General features: G+C 36.7%; 2 protein-coding genes across 8 annotated transcripts in view; one reads left to right on the forward strand and one right to left on the reverse strand.

Moving 5' to 3' along the window:
• The window catches only part of PTAR1 (protein prenyltransferase alpha subunit repeat containing 1), a 48,136-nt gene extending 39,949 nt beyond the window's left edge, over nt 1–8,187 (reverse strand). Inside the window, exon 1 of one of the 3 annotated variants that reach the window (XM_073806202.1) lies at nt 8,007–8,186. In XM_073806202.1, coding sequence (XP_073662303.1) covers nt 8,007–8,092 — 86 coding nt within the window. In that variant the 5' untranslated portion in view covers nt 8,093–8,186. Of the gene's footprint in view, nt 1–8,006 lie in introns of all 3 variants that reach the window. The other 2 variants (XM_019934722.3, XM_073806204.1) reach the window with 2 other exon arrangements.
• A 54-nt stretch (nt 8,188–8,241) lies between these two features.
• Nucleotides 8,242–21,682, forward strand: part of CFAP95 (cilia and flagella associated protein 95) — a 123,280-nt gene continuing 109,839 nt past the window's right edge. For 2 of the 5 annotated variants that reach the window (XM_019934714.1, XM_019934715.1), the window contains exon 1: nt 13,642–13,748. Coding sequence is in view for 1 of the 5 variants with exons in the window: in XM_073806205.1 (XP_073662306.1) it covers nt 13,689–13,748 (60 nt within the window). In the remaining 4 variants the exon portion in view is untranslated. Of the gene's footprint in view, nt 8,366–13,641; nt 13,749–21,682 lie in introns of those variants that run through there. The other 3 variants (XM_073806205.1, XM_073806207.1, XM_073806206.1) reach the window with 3 other exon arrangements.

Raw genomic sequence — 21,682 nt, forward strand, 5'->3', positions numbered from 1 at the left:
ACTTCGTTGTATCCACTCCAATAAAAAAAAAAAGAAAATTTACATTACAGGCAGAGATTTAATAAACAATACATAGGGCAGTTGACTTACACAGTAAATGAACCAGCAAACACAAAAATATTTTTGTAAAACCTGCACTCATTCCTTTCAACTACAAAGAATTTACAGTTCTTGTCTATGTGAAACATCCTTTCTCAAATAGTATGTTCTTCCATTAATTAATGAATAACTTACAAGAAACCTTTTAACAAGAGCAGTTGACATAAATATTTTTAGAGCGTCTAAGCAGATTTTTTTTAATGTGTTTTTAAAAAACAGAATAAAGAACTGGTTTTCAGAGCTTGTGTGTGACAGCATCTATTATGCCCTTGAATTCCCCTGCCAAGACAGTATGCTGGCTGACAAATGCAAAGAGGAAAACTGTTCAATTACAGGTTATAAGAAAAGCACTCTTTATCTGTTAGGCCACCATCACAAACTGGTGGGAGGCTGTGGAACTAAAATAAAATCCGTCCTGGAAACTCTAAACTGGATAGCTCAGAAGTAACCTACTTTCTACTGATTGCTTCATTAGTGACACAGGGATATATCAATAAAAGAGGGTATTCTAGGGGTTGCAAGTCACTAACTGTTCTTTTGAGCTGATTTAACGCCCAAGTAGACTTTGGGACCTAAGGCTTTTTGCCCCGACAACTGACTCAGTTGACTCAGGGGTGTTTTGATACACCATGCCAGTACTATCTAAACATTTCCTGAGTACTGTAATGAATGGGATACTGTGTTAGGTTCTGAAAATGCAAAAATGAATAAAACAAGGTGGTCCCAGACTACACAAAGCTGATGGTTTTGCTGGGGAGTTGCGTCAATATCTAAAACAAAATGTTAACACTTTGCCACTCTAGTAAAATAAATGAAGTTCTTAGGAAGAATGGGGCAATGCTGAGAGAGCATCTGAGTCCAATGTCCAGTATTTCAAAATATATTTTTGTATTTGGTGATATGAATTCTAATCTAATTTAACACACTATTAGGACAACTAGCCACATCTAGATCTATAACTGACTAAATACATGTCTGAATTGCTGGTATTTTCTGGTGTTCAGGTATTACTATGTAAAACAATATTTTAAGAAAACTAGAATTATAGTTAAAAAATAATAAACTCAGTGTAATTATTTCAAGAAAGTCTGTTTTCTGAGATCTAACAACCACCTACAACACTACAAAGAACTGCAAAAGTCAACAATATGAATGTTAGAGTAACAAGAATAAAAGAATCCTAGCTTCTGAGTATAGTCCATTGTGGGGGGAGGACTTTTTACTTAAATTCATAATGTAAAAACCTGCCTTGCTCACTATTTACACCACACATAAAATGCCCAACTAATAATCTGGTACCTAAATGAAAGTACAGAATCATCTGCACAAATAAAAACACACTGCGTTAGTTGGCTATTATCCTTCCAAGAAATAATTTTAAAAAACAAGAATGCCTTGGATATAGCAGGTGCTCAATAACTGCTACTGGAACGCTGATTATCAATGCACTTCAGTGATAATATTCAAATAGTTTTCAAAGAATATCACTTCTTGACTCTCCAAAAGAACATTACCTCTGATTTCCTTCTAATGCAGTGGGTCCAAATCCTAGCTTTGTCAATATGATATAGATTATCTCTCTATATATGTATCGATATCTCTATCTCCTGCCACTTGGCCTCTGTAGACCTCAATTTCTTCATTTGTAAAATAGAGGAATTGCATTACATTTCTAAATAAGGGAAATGGGCTGCTAGGTCTCATCCAGCTTTCAAATTTTATGACTGAGAAACCCAAAAGCTATTCTCATGTAAAGAGAATGAAAATGGTCATATCAGGGAATATGAAGCACTATGAAAAAAAAAGAAACATTAAAAGAGAGGTAGGAGAATGTAGAGACAAAAGCACTCAACCTTCTAAGGTCCAGGGTTCTAGTTAGTCTCTGTTCTACCAATGATCAATGTGAATTTGACTAGGCACTTGCCATCAGTATCCTCATCTGAAATGCAGAAATGACAATGCCTTCCCTGCCAGTCATGAAAAGCAAATAATGCAATGTAAAGACCGTGGTAAGCTACAAAGTACCAGGCAGAGATGAAGTATATTACCATTAATTCAGTTAAGAGCCTGCGGTCAACCAGAAAAGTTCCTTGGTTAACAGATAATGGGAAGCTAAAGCGAAGAAAGTTAAGCCTTTGTCGAGTTATTTGACCCTAAGATACAATGCTTTGCTGCTTCCTAAAAATATAACATGTACTTCATAAAGGTAGGTCAGTAAGATTCCAAATAACAGTGTGTTTGACTTCAGATTTCTCCTATGCCTAGTCCCTTAGGTCATAGTCCACTTTTTTTCAGACAATTTAGAACAGAATTCCAGAATCATTTTGAAATTGGAAGGGACTTCATTCCTCCAGTCTCTCATTTTGTCAGATGAGGGAACTGAGATCCACTGAGGTTAAGGTGATTACTCAAGGTCATAGTGCTAGTGGCTTAATTCAAAATCTGGATCTCCTACTATTTAGCCCAAAACCCTTGACACTAATGAAAATAAAGACATCAGTGAAAGCAAGCAGGCTTTAGATTAACTCCTTTTAGAGTTCTAGCAAGATTTCTGGCTATTTAAATTCTAATTTCATACCCAAAGTTGGAAAATTCAGGGAAAAAAAACTAAAAGTCATTTGTCATCCCTCTACCACCACTAATGTTGGGTATGCATCCTTTTTTTCTAAGTAGTTTACAAAAGTGGGATTATGTTGGACATACTCTTCTATAATCCTTTTTAAAATTTTATTTATTTATTTATTTGGCTGTGCCCCATGGCATGTAGGATCTTAGTTTCCCGACCAGGGATGGAACCCGTGCCCCCTGTGCTAGAAGCACGCAATCTTAACCACTGGACTGCCAGGGAAGCCCCTATAATTCTATTTTTTTTTAATTTAACAATTCACATTAAACATTTTCTTATATAATTTTTGTATCATTCATGGGTACAATGAATGTGCTATAAACATCAAATACATCTCCAGTTATTTCCTTATGAAATAGTCTCATAAGAGAAATTTCTGACTCTTTCACTACCACCACATTCCATTCTTCTTTATTTTTAGGTTTCTGGCAAATTTAGATTCCTGGTGCTTAACCAGGATACTCAAGTAAATATCAGCATTAACAAGGTCATGGGTTTTTACAAACATGAAAATTTGAGACAGCGATCAAGTTCCAATCTTTTCAACGAGAAACCACAGTGCTCACTTTGTAGGTTACCTTTGAAGGCTGCTCCAAAGGAATAGCAACATGGAATGAACCTACATATTTACTTAAAAAGATCATCCACAGCATGGTATATCTCCCTTAGCGCTTCACTTCACAATGGGGATCCACTAACTTCTAGATGAAGTTCAAGGTTCATACAGCACTGATACTGACCTTGTTCCTCATGTTTAGACAGCTTCTCTTGTCTGTACTTTTCAGAAACATCAGTCTAACTGGAGTCGGTCCACTTATTTACAAAAGTAATATTGACCAGCTTCCTGTCGGGGAGGTAAGGATGGTCCCCAAATATTAAAACTGAACCCTGTAATGTGGAGTGACTGAAGAGAAAACAGCCCAAGATTCGGCAAATGGTACAAATCTTTTTAATCTAACAGTTATTTTTTTCCTTCAAACTGGAATTCTTTCCAGAATGACCAAAAAGTTAGAAAAGTATCTAAAAGAACTGACCCTTGCATATTGTTAACTAAAACTTTACTGGTGATTAAGAAATTTTAGAGACCTCATAATCTTTCTCAATTCTAAAGATTACTATCACTGAAATTATATTACTGACCCTATTTAGAAAACAGATACACAAATTATTGTTTACTGAGTGTTTATTATATGCAATGCTCTGTTTTAGGTTTTACATACACTATTTCATTTATTCCACACATTAATCTTATAAAGTAGGAATTTTAATTCCATTTTATAGATGAGGAAAAAGTCTTGTCTGAGACTACTCAGCTAGTAAATAACAAGCCAAGGTTCAAATCCAGTACTGTGAGACTGCAAACCCAAACTTTTACAAGTATACTATTGTTCAAATAAATAGATAAAAATCAAGTGTAAGAAGTCAATTAAGATTCTATGCTTTCCTATTCTTCAGTTCAACTTGCAGACGATCTGAAACTGCCTTTCATTACTACTGCCTTACTCAAAAATTCTCACTGGGGCCTACCCACTGCCTAAGAAGTATATTTTCCCTGAGCCAACTCTTATCCAAGCCTCATGTCTCAATTTAATTGCTATTTCCTCAGGAAAACTATCTTGACCTTCCATCCTAAATTAGTCCTCTCTGTTATTATTCTTTCAAACTATCCTTCTTATCCTTTGGGGCTCTTTTCATAATTTGTGTGTTGATTTGTTTAAAGTTCCACTGGGCAGGGACCAAGTGTGGTGTGTTCATCAATCTATACCCCAATCCTAGCCCCATATACCTAGAGACCAGCATTGTATCTATCAAATAGAAACATTCTTTTGCTGAATGCACCGATGGAATGAATGAAATTAAGTCAGATAGTCAAGGACTTCCATAATCTGTCCCTACTTTATCTTTTCAATCACATTTTGTGAATTTAGTCCATTCACTGCTTCTTGTAGAGGTCTCCAAGACTGTAAATCCTACCTTGCCTTCAAAGTGCCACTCAAAAACCCACCTCCCCTAAAAGCACTAGCCCAGACATACCCAGCTTCCCTTTCAACTACTAATAGACTCACGTACGACTTGCTTACCATACTGCTAGTCCAGCCCTTATTATAAACGGCTTTGCAGGGTAAATGCACTGTTCATACATACAAGTCTTAGGTCTCCACCTAGACCTGCACTGTGCAATACAGTGGTCACCAGGCATATGTGTCCATTATGTATAAATCAATTAAAATTAAATAAAACTTCAAATTTAGATCTTCTTTTGCACTAGCCACATTTCAAGCACTCAATAGCTATATATGGCTAGTGGTTACCATTTGGACAGGACAGATAAAGAACATTTCCAACATCAAAGATATTTCTGAGGGCCTTGAGTACAAGAACTGTATTTTATACTTCTTCCTATTCCATACTGTGAAGATGGTAGCTACATAAACAGTGAGAGTTCAATAAATATTACAGAGTAATAAAAAATAATAACTTTCTGGATAAGAGAACTTTGACATGACCCTAATTACACTGTAAACAGCTGTCCTCCACACTAGCACAGCATCTGTACATTAAGCTAATACCTGTCGCTGGGTCAAGCCTTCAGTTATTTTTCCAAAGTATTCTCTAGGAGTCAACCACACAAACAACATTTGCATGGTATTTTTCAGTTTATAAAGTGCTTCACATTCATCATTCAGTTGGCCAATATATTTCCTAAGGAACACAGGGATTCAGGTTAAGTCTACTATTTACCTAGTGGCAACTAAGTGCAAGACACTGTGTGAGGTGATTTTCCTATGTTTTCATCAGCCTCTAGAGCCCATGCTCTGCAACAAGAGAAGCCACCGCAATGAGAAGCCCGCGCACTGCAACAAAGAATAGCCCCCGCTCACCACAACTAGAGAAAGCCTGCGCGCAGCAACGAAGACCCAACGCAGTCAAAAATAAATAAATTAAATAAATTAATTTAAAAAAAAAAGAGAGAGAAAGCAGAAACAGGCTAAGAAAGGGTAACCTATCCATACCCACCAGTAACAAAATCCACATTTCACCCATTATATCTTCAACTCCTACTGGCTAGAAATTTCCAGAGACAAAGTCAATATATTTACTGTAGTAGATGCTGGCTAATAAAATTATGATCTATCTTGTATTTGTAGAAAAGAGGAAAACAAAAAGAATAAAAAACTTTCTTTTATAATACTGAAAAGTGTAATTAGGTACTAACTTAGAAGGTAAATGATGCCTTTTTCTTTTAACTAGAAATAGAGCATATGTATTTTGGAAGTAAAAGGGTTAGATGAGGGGAGGAAGTATGAGCGATTTTGAAAAGTCCAAATTATAAGACATTTTAAAAGACGCATTGTAATATTACTGGAGATATTGCTACTGTAGGGAATATGTACTAAAATATAGCTGAAGATTAATATTAAACAATGAGTTAAACTATTTAAAATTTTCAGATCTATATCATTATTTCATATTTTTTCAAATGCTCAAATTATTTCAAACTTTAAAAAATACTGAATGACCCAAATGTTTATTAATAATTATAAGTTATGCACTGGCACAGAGCACATTGATGAGATCTCATAAAAAATGCGATTGGGTGGGCATTAAAGTCCTTTATGAGTTTCAATAAATATGATCCAGAAGAACTGGGATGTGTTCCAAACTGCACTGTGTCAACCTGCCAGGCCAATGAACACTCAAACTTAAGTTTTTTCAAATATGAAATACTGATGCTTTTCTAGTCTACTTCAAAGAAGACAAACTAAGATGATTACTGTACTTATTAGACTTCTTTCTAACCTCCTCAATTTCTTTAAGAAAAATAACCCCAAATGATGAGAAAATAGTCATTTCATTTGTCCAACTTTTTTTTTTTTTTGAGAATGTCTCTTATTTGCACTAAAGCTCTCATTCTCAAAAGGGGACTGAAAGACTGATATACAACAAGGCATCAAAGCATGCTTTAGAAGGCCCAGTGCCCACTATGGTTACTGCCAGGAAATCATTCCAAACACTCTCATTCTGAAAAAGGCAGCAGTCACAAGGGGAAAGGAAGTGGACGCTGTCAGAGGTGGCAGGTGTGTTTTGAGGCCAGCAGTGTCTTGTTTTTAATGAGGCACAGTTGCAGGTCTCCAACTGTGTGCCACGAGGGAGCAAGACATCTGAGGGCATCACCTTGAAGGAAAAGAACACTTCATTTAGATGAAGGTTTGGCACCTCTTTTCAGCGGAAAAGCTTAAGGAGTTAGAATGCTTAAAAAGAATAATTCATGCGTTCCAGTTTAAAGAATAAAATATCTTTTAAGAAAACAAAACTCCATAAGCAATTAGGTAAAGTGAAAACAATGTAAAACTGGATTCCATGTTTCTTTCTCTTGAGGGAAGGAGGGATGAAGGGAGGATGGATAGGAAAATAGCTACACTTTTGCTTCTTCCTTACTCTTTTGTACAATGTGTAGATATATCTCTTCTTTAATAGCTTCTTTTTCGTTACATAAAAGCAGAAGTATCAGACAGAATACAGTCTCTTACCGGATCTTCCCGGAGTACTCCAAGTAAAATGGAAAGGAAGGAGGGAAAGATACATGTGTCAGTTCTGTGGTGTCCTACTTAAAGAGGGCAGCAGCGTTTGAATAAAAAAACAATTAATATGCTCCCTGTAACTATGAATCAGCTAATGCTAAAAAGTGTCGAGGTTTCATCTGCTTCCCACCAGACCCAACCTGTGTCTACAGAAGCTACTCTCTTGAGAATGCCCTGTTCACCTTCAAAACAAAATGTTTCATCGAAGTTCCTCTACAATTTTGGGACAGGTGAGGCGAAAGTCAAAAGCAGCCTCAAGCTACCTTCGGCTAGTAAACTAAGGGGGTTTTGGCCCATGGAGAATAAGATGATCAGTAACCCCTTCTTACCAAGGTCCGGGATGAACCTCAAAAGAGTTGTGTTAACAAAGCACATACAGACCCACACCGTGTACCTTAAACGGATGTGGGACGTGGACACACGGGTGAAGTCTTTCGAGTTTCGTGAACTCCTGGGAAAGGGGTGGGAGGGAGGTCACTTCTAAGGACTCGCCCGAGAGCTTGTTCCGGTAGCGGAAAGCTGGCCCCGCGGCGGCCGACAACTATCGGGCCCCGACCCAGCTGCGTCGGCTCTCGTGAGCAGCGCAGCGGGTCAAGACCTGCAGTCCGAGGTCGGCTCGAGGCTTGGCCCCGCCCCCTCCCGCCCCCGACGACCCCCGGAGGCGGCGGAGGCGGGGGCACCGCCGGCGCGCGACTCACATGTGCGGGTTCCTCCTGAAGGCGTTGGTGATGTCCTTCACCACCCGCTGCACCAGCACCGCCACCTCCTCGCTCGTCTCGGCCATGTTGGCGGCGTCCGCGGCGGCTCGGGAGCGCCTCCGGGAGAGCGCCGAGCCACCCGCGGGAGTTCCCGGGGAGCGCGCGCGTGAGCGCCGGTTTGGCCGCGCCCCTGCCCCCGCCGTGGAGGCCGCCGCCGAGCACTTCCGGGTCAGCCCGCGGTCGGCTGGTGTGTGGTCCCTGACGAGGCTGAGGCTGGCAGCTTGGTCCCTGACTTCCTCTCGTAAGCGAGTTTCTAAGCGCCCGAGAAGATGCTGCAGACTCATTTGCAGTTACCTCAGGTTGCTGTATTACACTTTTTATTTTAGTTTCTGGTCTACTGGGGACCGAGGAGGGAGGGGTCCTAAGGTCACTCCCAGAGCCAGGGTCTGGCCTGAATACCCTGCCCAGAGCACCCGTCCTCAGCTGTTCTGGAAAGGAGCCAGTCCCAGAATGCTCCTGGAGGAAAGTTTAACCGAGAGTGAAGATCCTCTTAAGCAGTTAGTCCCTTGGCGTTCTGAGAGCTTGTTCCCTGTATTTTCTTAGTTGGAGGGATGAGGCCGTCCAGAGACACCCTTGGCGGAATGAGGCCCAGTCGGACCGTATTGGTGACTTCAAGCTTTTGTACCTGCGTGCCAATTTCGGCCACTAAGCAGATGCTTTCAAAAAGTTAATTTAAAAAATTTAATAAATGGATTAAAGGAAGAAAAAGGAAAGGAAAGGAAAAGTTATTTGCTCCATATAGGGAGTAGAAGTACAGAGGTATTTTTTAGATTTTCTACGTCGAGTGTACCTTGCTTTGCACGTCATTTGGTGTCCTATGAACGTTGCGTGTTAGTTTTGGAGTTAAAAAACCAAGTCCCTGGCAAGGTTTGCTCTTAATAGCTATTTGCCTTGCTACAAATAATTTTTATAAGAAAAACTGGCTTTCTAGTCCATTTGGATTTTGAAATGCTGTAATTCAAATTTTCATGTATCAGATTTTCTTTCAACCTCTGTGTTAGAAAAAATCCAGCTGCTTTTGTTTCTTTTTACTTAATCCTTGAAGTCTTTTAGAAACTTTTTTTTTTAAAGCAAACTCAATGTTTAATGTAAACATATGTAGAACATTTGAAGTAGGGTTGATGATTGTGAGAGTAAAAACCATCCACTGGATGCAAAATTATAAAGCAGTGAATGAGAAATATAAATTATATTCAGTGGTCGATACTCCTATGGGCACGTTTAGAAAGGCTACACCTGCTGTATGGACTTTGGCCTTCTGGTTTTAAAAGAAATGAGCTAGAAGTTTCATAAAATTATAGAAAAGCAAGATGGACAGGTTTGATTTAGTAAAGTCAAACAAACCTTAACATATTGACAAGTTCTCAAAAGAGTCAGTGGAGTGAATTTGTGTTTAGATTCCAGGGCCAAAGACAACTTCAAATGTCCTAATTACTCTTAAAATGTAGTCAGTTCTGAAATGGTTTGAGTTCACTGATAAGTCTTCTTCCTATTCTATTAATCAGAGCCTTGCATCCTTTCCTGATAAAAGTGGGAAATAAATCCTGACTTCTGGGGCAGAGCTTAAAGGACACACTCAGAAATATGACATTTTTTTCAAAGAATTTATTTTTATCTTAAAAATTAGTGTGATTTTTGTATTTCACTCTAATATATTTAACAGGAAAAACAACAGCAACAGCAAACTTTATTCCCAAATCTTGAAGTGAAATTGATGTTCCAGGAAGATAACATCCTATATGATTCGGTGTGTCCGCTTCCAACACACACACACACACAGACACACAGACACACACACACACACACACACACACACACACACTACCTTCATTTGAAAGGTGTGAATTATATGTCTCATGTTTCTTCTAAGAATTCACAAATTGTTTCACCCAATTATTAAAGATCTGCTATGTTTAGAACTTGAATTTTTTATAGTTAGAGCATACTAGGACTGTGACCCAATCCCCTTATTTTGCTGATAAGGAAGCTGAGGTTCAAAGGAGAATTGAAATTCATGTGACTTTAATAATGATATGTTTATAAGAATAGGATATGATGAATTTAGCATGATTTTGTTGAAGAATTCAAAGATTTATGTTCAGGGATCTGCAAAATACACTTACTAATAATGAAATATTTTAAATAGCTTAAATGCCCAACTTTGGGGATTGATTAAATTACAGTAAATCTATATGATAAAATACTGTTTAGTCATTTAAAAGCTCATTGTAACTAGGAGAATATGTAGCAAATGCTTAGGAGGAAGTATATTTATAGGAGAATTTTATTTTCTAAGTAACACGAAGAACAAAATAAAATTTTTGTAATATAAGAAGTTTTTTAAAGTATATGTTAATAAAAACATGGATATATTTATTTGTTAATTAGCCAACTCTTATGCATAATAATTTTCTTAGAGATTGATTTTTAAGCAACCATAACTCGCTTAAAATTTAATCTCCCCAAAATCATTCCTTTCATATTTTAGAAGACTATTTGATGATGGAGGAAAAGGTAGATATATAATGACAAAAACAAGTACCAAAACAGCATACAAGACAATTATATATGTAATCGAGAAGGACCCCATGGGGCCTTCCCAGGACAGGCCTTCCCCCATATCCTCTGCTTTAGCTCCTCTATGAAGTACCTAGATAGTAGTATTTGATGCAAATTTCCTGAGTTGTTTTCCAGATGTGAACATCCCCCCACCCCCCTCACCAAATGGAAGAAACTACTTGACCTTGAGCACATAGCCCCAGGCCTCCTGGAGCTTAAGGACTGATAATGTTAACCCTTGTGACACCACCCTGCTACCTCACCGTCAGCCAATCAGAGAACTATGCATAAGCTGATCACATACCCTGCAACCCCCCCTCCCTCACCTGGCTTTTAAAAGTGCTTTGCAGAAACCCTTTGGGGAGCTCAGGGCTTTTTAGGGCCTGAGCCACCTCATCTCCTTGCATGGCCTTGCAGTAAACCTTTCTCTGCTCCACACTCCGAAGTTTCAGTTTGTTTGGCCTCACTATGCATTGAGCACACGAACTTGCATTAACATATATATATGTTGACAAAAAATTATTCAATAGTTGATCTAAGAAAGAAATGGAAAATTTTATTCAAGCCAACCTGAGGATTATAACCCAGGAGATAGTCTTTCAGGAAGCTCTGAGAACTGTTCCACTTATTAGAGTTCAATGCACAGTTATATAAGTTTTTGAGACAAGGTGTGATACGTCAAATAATGTATCATTGACAGTTTACACAATCCAGATCTACACATACAAAGCGAGTAGTGGTCATGGGTTATCATGGCCCCTTACAATATTAAGAAGGAAGGTTATTTTCTTTCTGAAGGAGTTGTGACTGTTTGTGAGGTTAAGAAGGAACATTATCTCCTAAGGAGGTCTGGCTAACACAAATTCACAACACATGCTAAAGGGGAGGGAGGAAGCCCAACCAGGCAAAGAAAAATTTTATGTTTAAACTTTTCTCATCTTGCCATAAAAAATGAATTTTATTTCATCATATACAAAACAAATTGTACATAATATAAATATAATTATATATATAAGTATTAGACTGGGATGGTATAAACTAAAATGTTAACAATGGTTATCTCCATATGATAGAACTACTAGAGATAATTAAGACCTATAAATATACATTCTTTATATTACTCTGGTTGTTCCAGACTTTCTACAATGAAAAACCTAATGTATGTGTTGAGGGCGCTGGTGGTTTTAATGACAGACCTAGTACAGTTGACTCTTGAACAACATGAGAATTTGGGGAGCTGACCCTCCACACAGTCAAAAATCTGAGTATAATTTACAGTAAGCCCTCCATATCCCTGGTTCCAATTCCTCCTTTTCTGTGGTTCAGTATCTGGGGATTCAGCCAAACCTGGATCACAGTACTGTAGTATTTACTATTGAAAAAAAAATTTGTGTATAAGTGGACCTGTACAGTTTAAACTCTTGTTGTAAAATGGTACAGATGAACCTGTTTGCAGGCTGAAATAGAGACACAGATGTTGAGAAAAAAACGTATGGACACCAAGGGGGGAAAGCGGGGTGGGGTGGTGGGATGAATTGGGAGGTTGAGATTGATATCTATACACTAATATGTATAAAATAGATAACTAATAAGAACCTGCTGTATAAAAAATAAAATAAAATTCAAATAAAATCAATAAACGGCAAAAAAAAACCTTATTTTTCAAGGGTCAACTGTAATTACCTTTGTGCAGAGTTGTAGATGACCTTATAATCTGTTTTCATCTTTGCTCTGTATTATCACTTTTATCACTATGATGTGTCATTTATTTACTCCATTATTTGGATTGAAGTCCATTTTACTATGGTAACATTATGCAAGATAGAGTGTAAATAGTACTAAACATGTTTTTACCATGTGCTATTATTACAAAAACAAGTTTATTTCCTCCATTAAAATAATTAAGTGCTCAATTTTAAGTGCTTCATTATAATATTACCATTGTGACTAAATATATACTTATAGTATACCAAACCTCAACCTTAATCACTCCTAAAATTTAAAATCAAAGAACTTACAAAGAAATAGGAGAAGGGAAATATAATACTAGTCAAGCAGTCACAATATCAATGTCTTTTTATGAATTCTTAAGAAAAATCAGTAGGAGTAATGTTATCTGTAAAGTTTTTATTAAAAACCATTTCAAGAAAAGGAATAGAAATTAATAAATGAATTTAAAAAGACATGTACATTAAACTTAGGGGAGTTTTGGTATACATCTTGCCTCAGTGTGTGTAGGTTTATTTTCCCAAATACAAAACTTCATGTATGATCAAGAACTATTTTTTTTAAAGTCACAAAATCATGAATTGCAAATGACATCTATTCTTGTACTTAGTTGATATATCTAGTACTTCATTATTCTTTTCTATTGTTACTATTTATTTATAATTAAAGTATCATTGATTTACAATATTGTGTTAGTTTTGGGTGTACAGGAAAGTGATTCAGTTATATATATATATACACACATATATATATTTTTTTCAGATTATTTTCCATTATAGGTTATTATAAGATATTGAATATTGTTCCCTGTAATACTTCACTATTATAATTGTTGAGATAAAGATAAGAAAATGCATGTGATAGCACCTTTAAACTGGGAAGCACTATACAAATTATTACTTATTTCTATGAGTTGACACAACATCATTACAGGTAAATCAGTATTAAAACACAATAGTAAAATAAGATGAAGCTTAATACAACTTTCAAAATGAAACTCTATTGTTTAATATTCTAAAGAGAATTATACTGCTATTACAATTAATTTCCCAATCAAAACATGAACTTTTTTTAACCAGACAAAGTAGGTAAATGTTATAAAGATGCTTATCATGACAGTGACTTTAAATGATCAGTTAGTACTGATGTTGGAATCCATGATGATAGAGGAATGAAGATACTAGTTGCATAATATGGTTTTTGTTGCTGAGTAACTGGTTTATTTTTCTTGACATTTGATAGTTCCAAACTGTCATCCTTTTCCTTTATCCTCTTCTCCCTACCACAGAGGCCCAGGAAACCCATGATGTAATCTTCAGAAAAGAACAGGAGAAAATGTCTGGAGAGAAAAAGAGCCAATCCAGGCCTTGCATGTGGAAACAGCTAGGGAGATGGGTATGTCTCTATGATGGATTCAATGTTTCTCATGTACTGAAGATGTCAAATTTTTCTAGGAATTTCTTAGTAATATGCAATTTAGTGGATGACTAAGGGAAAGAAGTATCCTAATATGAGTACATTCTTAAGGAGTTATTTTTTTGCTTTGCATTTTTCTTATTCTTCAATGTAAATATGACAATCATGTAATAGACTTAGGTTAAAAAATCATAACTGAAAATTTAGGAAAGTAGTAAAAGCTTCATTTTTACTACCAAAGAGGTTTAGTTGAGACTTCTTCGGTAACTGCCTAAAAGTAAGACAGAGCTATATCTCCTCTTCTTTCATCTCACTTCTTAAGCTAATTTTTCAACTCAGAAATTTTATAATAAAAATATACCATATTTCTTAGTTTATTCCTATTTCCATGTTTTAAGCCACCTCTGACACTTATCAAAATTAACAACAGGCCAAAATCACCCATAGGAAATGATGAACTTTCTTTGTTAAATGTTGAATTATGCCCTAACTTGTAGTATAGTATTTATAGAGACTGACAGTCTGAGTTTTAGGAAGGAATGCCAAAGAGTAACTCCCAATTAACATCTTCTGGCTTTAGGCACTTGAATTTCTATGGTAAGTCTGCAAAATCACCATTAGTGTGCAAAAAAGAACAGTGCAAAATGTTGTGTATTGGGTTCATAGGAGGAGAAGGTTAAATACCACCTCTGAGGGATGAAACTCCAAGTAATTGTACTTATTTATTCCACAAATTTTAATGAATGTTACTGTGTTTAAGACATTGTGCTTGCTGCTAGGTATACGGTGGTGAGAAAAACAGACATTATTCTTGCCTTCTTGTAGGACTTACCATCTAATGGAAGAGACACACAATATTCAAGTAAACAGAAAAATGTATAATGAAAAATTGTAATACATGGCACAAAAGGTAAAAGCAAGGCACCATGCTAGATGATAACAGTGTGGAGTAAGAGCAGAGCTTTAGACAGTGTGGTCAGGGAAACCTATTCCAGGTGGTGATATTTAAGCTGAGACCTGAAAGATAAGAAGGAACCAGCCCTGTGAAAAGCAGGGGAAGAGCCTCATCACTAGTGGAAACAGTATGTGTGAAGTCCTTAAGAAGAAGAGAGTTTACATAGCATGTCTCAGAAATTGAAAGAAGGCCAAGCTAATAACTTTTACTGACCTGAAAGTGTTTGTAAAGTGATTTCAGATTTAGTATTGCTTTCACCTGGATGTCAGCTATGAGCATGATTGCTTAGTTCCAATTTTTCTTACTTTCTGTATCCTCTTTTTTCTTTTTTGTACCACACTGAACAGCTCACCAAGGACAGCTCATGTCACATGGTTACATGGTGTCCCATGGTCAGGTATTTAGTCATGAAGCCCAGTAGCAAACCCAGAACTGTTTCTCAAAAGGCTAATATTTATCAATAGTAGAGGACAGGCTTTTTTCCAAAACCCTAAGAGTGTTGCCATGACATTTAAAAAAAATTTTTGCTACCACTGGATCTTCTCGGTCATATGGCCCCAAATCAGCTTGCATGGAAGCTCTGGGATCCACTCAGAACTATGAGTTACTCAGTCAATTATTCCAACTAGAACATTTGAATAGACTACATATTGCCTCCTGAATCTAAAGTGGCCCATGTGTCTCTCAGTGGTAGAGTGTACAAGATGAAGCAACTTGTCCTTCACGTTGATAGAAATATTGTGACATGCCTGACATGCCCCAGACTACTGGACTCTTAGAAGTTTCACTATCATGACAGGCCCCTGAATGTTTTAAGAACTTATCTAGCATCCTCTGTCATGTATGTGTTTTGCCAAGGCATGTAGCATATTTGTTACTACACATGAAGTCAAATACCTAAAAGGAAAAAAGGACTAAAGCTCTCATTATATACTCAAGACTCTTGTATTTTTTCCTTGTAGCATATATTAAATGCAATTAACAGTTGTCTAATTAGTTCAATATCTTTATCATTCTATAGAATGTAACTCCACAAGGGCTAGAACCCTATTTTTCCTGTTCAGTGTTGTGTATCTGTACCTTGCCTTGCATATAATGGGCTCTCAATTAATATGTAAATGTATGGATAGATGAATGAAAGAAAAGAAATGGAAAAAAATAAGAAAGGATAGAATAGCCAACATGTAGCATAGATAAAGAAACTGTAGAGGAACTCACCTAGGAATTTAGTTAGAGGCTGAATCGTGAGGAAACTTGAGACCATATTTTGGCAGTTGAAATTTTTCTGAAAGGGTTGCAGGGAGCCGTTGAAGGGGTTTATGCTTCTCTGTTGAAATCCACCCATTTTTCAAGGGTGCTCTCCTTACTTTATACTATGTTTAGTTATGCATACATACGTAAATTGAGCACACACATGTATCTATACATACACAGTTCTTAGTTTTATCACATAATAAAATGAGGGAATCCATTTCATCTTTGTTTTCCTAGTACCTGGCATATTACCTGAACATAGTAAGCACTTCAACATTTGTCAAATGAACAAATAAAGGCCCAGTTCAAATGCCACTTCTCTACTTTAATTAAATTACCTCTTAGAATTAACTCATTTACAGGAACAGTTATGCTATCTGACCCCCTTAAAAATCTCAGTGTGCTGTGGACCTGCACTTAGGGTAAAGAGGTCTATGGCATAGGTTTGCATAATTACTCTTATTTAAACAGGTTATTTTATTAAAGAGTTTATTTTATTTACACAGTAAGTTATTAAACAGTATTAATTATTTACCAGTATTTTATTTAAACAATACATTTATGTCTTGTTACTTTAAAGTGGTGACAAAACAAGTTTCTTTCAGATTTTACTTTTGCATTATATACAAAGGAACTATTAACTTTTTACTTGTTTTTAAGGGACCATATATTTTATAGATAGGATTAATGTGGGTTTTTTTGTTTCTGGTCTTTACTTGTACATTTGCCAAGTTTATGAAGTCTATTGTCATTCGGCACAATCATTCATTTGAAGTGTACATAAAAAAGAAATTTGGCGTAAAGCCACAAATCATTAGTTGATGGATTTTTAACTAATAAAGAAAGTAAGGTGTTTAACTCTAAGAAATTTCAACATACAACCACATTGACAGCAGAGATTTCTATCTAGATTCATACAACAGTCTTACTGAGATGTTTTTGGATTTGTTACATGTAAGTCACTAATCACAAATAAAGCAAAAGTTGATTTTTGTGTGTGTATTATGACAACATATTTTATTTGCAGGTAAGATTTTTAAAAATATTTTTTCATTTTTTTATTGAGATATAATTGACATATAGCACTGTATAAGTTTAAGGTGTACAACATAATGATTTGACCTACATACATCATGAAATGATTACTACAGTAGGTTTAGTGAACATCCATCATCTCAGATAGACACAAAATTAAAGAAATAGAAAAAAAAAAGTCTTTTTCCTTTTGATGAGAACACTTTGGATTTACTCTTTTAACAACTTTCATTTATAACATACAGCAGTGTTAATTATCTTTATCAAATTGTACATTACATCCCAAGTACTTATTTATTTTATAATTGGAACTTTGTACTTTTGATTGCCTTCATCTAACTCTCCCTCCCTCCCACCCCTCACCTCTGTTGGCTGCAAATATGATCTCTTTTTTAATGAGTTTGTTTGTTTGTGTTTGAAGTATAATTGACCTGTAACACTACGTTAGTTCCTGGTACACAACGTAGTGATTCGATATTTCTCTACATTTTAAAATGATCACCACTAGTTGTCATCTGTCACCCTACAAAGATATTATATAACTATTGACTATACTCTCCACATTGTACATTTCATACTCGTGACTTTTTTTTTTTCAGTTCATGGCAGTTTATTTAATTTAAAAATAAAAACAGAAACAATAAAACAAAACAAAAATCAGTTTCCAATGAAAATACAAACACTTTGGGTGGTTATCCAGCTTTTTTTTTTCCCTGTAGGCTATCCTGGGCTCAAACCAATCAAATGAATGAAAACCAGTTTTGATTGGAGCCATAAAGCATGTTGCACCAATTAAATTACACCAATATATTATTATAATATGTTTGAAATGCCTTTCAGACCAATAAATAAAAAAGACAAATTCAAATTAAAAAGTCAACTTTTTATTACCAAAAAAAAAAAAGAAATTAAAGTCACAACACAGATTAAAAAAAAAAGTGCAGTCAGGTTTCTCTTTTTTTCTTCATTTATTTTGACTGCAAGTTTGTACTTCTTAATGTCCCTCACTTATTTCCCTCCTCCCCCCACCCTTCTCCCCTCTGGTAAACACCTGTTTGTTCTCTGTATCTATGACATTGATTCTGTTTGGTTATGTTTGTTCATTTGTTTTTTAAATTCCACATGTAAGTGAAATCATATGGTATTTGTCTTTCTCTGTCTGACTTATTTCACTTAGCACAATACCTCTAGGGCTATCCATGTCGTCACAAGTGGCAAGATTTCATTCTTTTTTATGGCTGAGTAATATTCCATTGTGAATATATACCACATCTTCTTTATCCATTCATCTATTGTTGGGCACTTGGGTTGCTTCCATATCTTGGCTATTGTAAATAAGGCTGCAATGAACATAGAAGTACATATATCCTTTCTAATTAGTGTTTTTGTTTTCTTTGGATAAATACCCGGGAGTAGAATTGCTGCATTGTATGGTAGTTCTATTTTTAGTTTTTTGAGGAATCTCCATACTGTTCTCCATAGTGGCTGCACCAGTTTACATTCCCACCAACAGTGCATGAGGGTGCCCTGTTTTCCACATCCTTGCCAACACTTATTTGTTGTCTTTTTGACAATAGCCATTCTGACAGGTGTGAGGTAGTATCTCATTGTAGTTTTGATTTGCACTTGGGGGTGGGGCTGGGTCCTGCGTCCTCTGGTGGATGGTGCCAAGTCCCAGGGTGGCTGGAACCTTGGGGGGTCCTATAGCAGCCAGCCTACTGGTTGGTGGGGTTGTGTTCCCACCCAGCTAGCTTCCTGGCCCGGGGTGTCCCAGGACTGGTGCCCACCAGCTAGTGGGCAGGACTAGGTCCCAGCACTAATAAGCTAGAGGGAGGGTTCCAAAATGGCACTTACCAGCACCAGTGTACTTGTGGTGGGATGAGCTCCCTAAAAATGGCTGCTGCCAGCATCCATGTCCCTAGACTGAGTTTCAGCTGCCTTCTTCCTCTCCCAGAGGCTCTCCAAGATCAAGAAGTGGGTCTGACCCAGGCTGCCTTCAAATTACTGCTTATGCCCTTGGTCTTGAAGCATGTGAGATTTGTGTGTGCCCTTTAAGAGTGGAGTCTAGGGCTTCCCTGGTGGCGCAGTGGTTGAGAGTCCGCCTGCCGATGCAGGGGACACGGATTCGTGCCCCGGTCCGGGAAGATCCCACATGCCGCAGAGCAGCTGGGCCCGTGAGCCATGGCCGCTGAGCCTGCGCTTCCGGAGCCTGTGCTCCGCAACGGGAGAGGCCACAACAGTGAGAGGCCCGCTTACCGCAAAAAAAAAAAAAAAAAAGAGTGGAGTCTATTTCTCATAGTCTTCTGGCTCTCCCCAAATCAAGCCTCACCGGCCTTCAAAGCCAAATGTTCTGGGGGCTCATCTTGCTATGTAGGACCTTGGGTCTGGGGAGCTCCTGATGTAGGGCTCAGACCCCTCACTCCTTGGGGAGAACCTCTGCAATTGTAATTATTCTCACATTTACGGGTTGCTCACCTGGGGGGTCTGGGTCTTGATTATACCATGTCTTTGCCCCTCCTACCCATTTCATGTGGTTCCTTCTTTATATTCTTAGAGAGATCTTCTTTATATTCTTGAGAAATCTTTTCTGATGGTTTTCAGGTCCCTCTCATGGATAATTGCTCGGTAAATAGTTGCAATTTTGGTGTGCCTGTGAGAGGAGATGAGCTCAGGGTCTTCCTACTCCACCACCTTGGTCACTCCCCCAAGATGTTTCATTCTTAACATGGGATCATGCAAAAATCTTGGGCAATAAATTAATAGAGATAATGTTTCTTTGCTTTATAATTTAATAAATAAAAGCAATGATTTAGCAACTGTAGAGTTTTTAACTGAACTAACCATTTATTAGCTATTAATGAGGTATTATAAGAAGGAATGTTAGTTGACTTTTATTCTTAACATGTGTTGAAGTATTTTATTAAAGTTAAAATGCCTCATTGTAAGGAAAATTGTAATGTAGAATTCTGAGGTTCTTATTCCGTTATTCCATTTTAGACTGAATGGCAAAAATTACCATCAATACATGCAGTATTGTCAGATATTTTAAATTACATTTTGTTTCATTATTCACTTAAATTTGTTTATTTTATAGGAAGCTAATTCACATGAAATTTATTATAAGATAGACTTACAAGGACATTCTTACCTTTCTATTTTCTCTTTTAGAAAAGCCTACATTTTCACCATGTTTAAATTGCATTATGCAATTGTGATTTCTTAGTGTTATGAAGAATGTAGTGAGGCTTAGCTGTCACATCGTGGACTGGTAAAAATGGCATCATGTAAATGCTGTTAACGTGGTTGTCAAAAGAATGAAAGATAAAAGGAACAGACAGAAAACTAATAACAGTTTAAACAGTTAAAACTGGATAACAGTTTACTGGAAAAAATTTATAGTTTCTATAGTTTAGTCATAATGAACAGGAATTACAAATATTGAACATAGTATAACTTTTCAAAAATTTTCCTTCCATTTCTTTTGCCACTTGACAGCAAGGAAATGAATTTTGAATTAAATACATAAGCTGTTGTATTCATGTGTATCTTATATTTTTAATGTAAGATGGAAAGCTGGCTTACAGCCACTTTTTTAATGCATAAAAGCAGTCTTAATGAATGCTAACAAAGTCGTACAGTCTTATGAATATTATTTGCTTGAAAACCTTCCTGTATTTCATAAACTCTAGCCAAAATGACTTTATGTGTTACTTGAGCAAATTTAATCCTGTGCTAATGAATATGTTCTTTATACAAAATTTCAAATAAAATATAAAAAATGTATTTCAGTTAAAATGATTTTATATTTTCCCCCCAATTTTTTGATAAGATTTAATTTTGACCAAGAGCAGGTCTAATCATATTTTACTTCAGGGCCCACAAAAGTCCACATCCATTTATAACTGTGTCAGAGTGAATTAGGTTTTTCATTGCCATTGATGACATACATTTGAGCCAACAGACCATACTTCAATAATAGAACCAACTAATATAAGCTATCTTTTAATCACTTTTTTCATTGTTAAAATCCTTAGGTAAGTCCATGAAACAGTGCCAACTCAATACCAACATCTAGAAAGGATTGGCTCTTTATTACTGGCTCTAACAGAGTTGACAGTTCTCTTTTATTTCAACAAGAAAAGTGTTTTTTCATAAATGCTTTTTTCTTTCAAGAAAAATGAGTGAATCCATTTTAGAAATTTATTTTATACTCTTCTTTAAAACTTAAAGAAATAATTATCTAAGGAGAGTCAGTCTGACTAGTGATAAACCTAAATTATAGAATTTTTTTTTTTTTTGTGGTACGTGGGCCTCTCACTGTTGTGGCCTCTCCCATTGCGGAGCACAGGCTCCGGACGCACAGGCTCAGCGGCCATGGCTCACGGGCCCAGCCGCTCCGCGGCATGTGGGATCTTCCCAGACCGGGGCACGAACCCTCCTCCCCTGCATCGGCATACAGACTCTCAACCACCGCGCCACCAGGGAAGCCCCTAAATTGTAGAATTTTAATGTGATTTTTTTTAATAACTAGAACTAGTAAGTAAATACTTTTAACTTGATGCAATAAAAAGAGGTTCACCCTGAGAAAACCATAATTCAAAAAGTGTCATGTACCACAATGTTCATTGCAGCACTATTTACAACAGCCAGGACATGGAAGCAACCTGTG

This window comes from Tursiops truncatus, chromosome 6 (assembly GCF_011762595.2).
Source record: "Tursiops truncatus isolate mTurTru1 chromosome 6, mTurTru1.mat.Y, whole genome shotgun sequence".
Classification (NCBI taxonomy): domain Eukaryota; kingdom Metazoa; phylum Chordata; class Mammalia; order Artiodactyla; family Delphinidae; genus Tursiops; species Tursiops truncatus.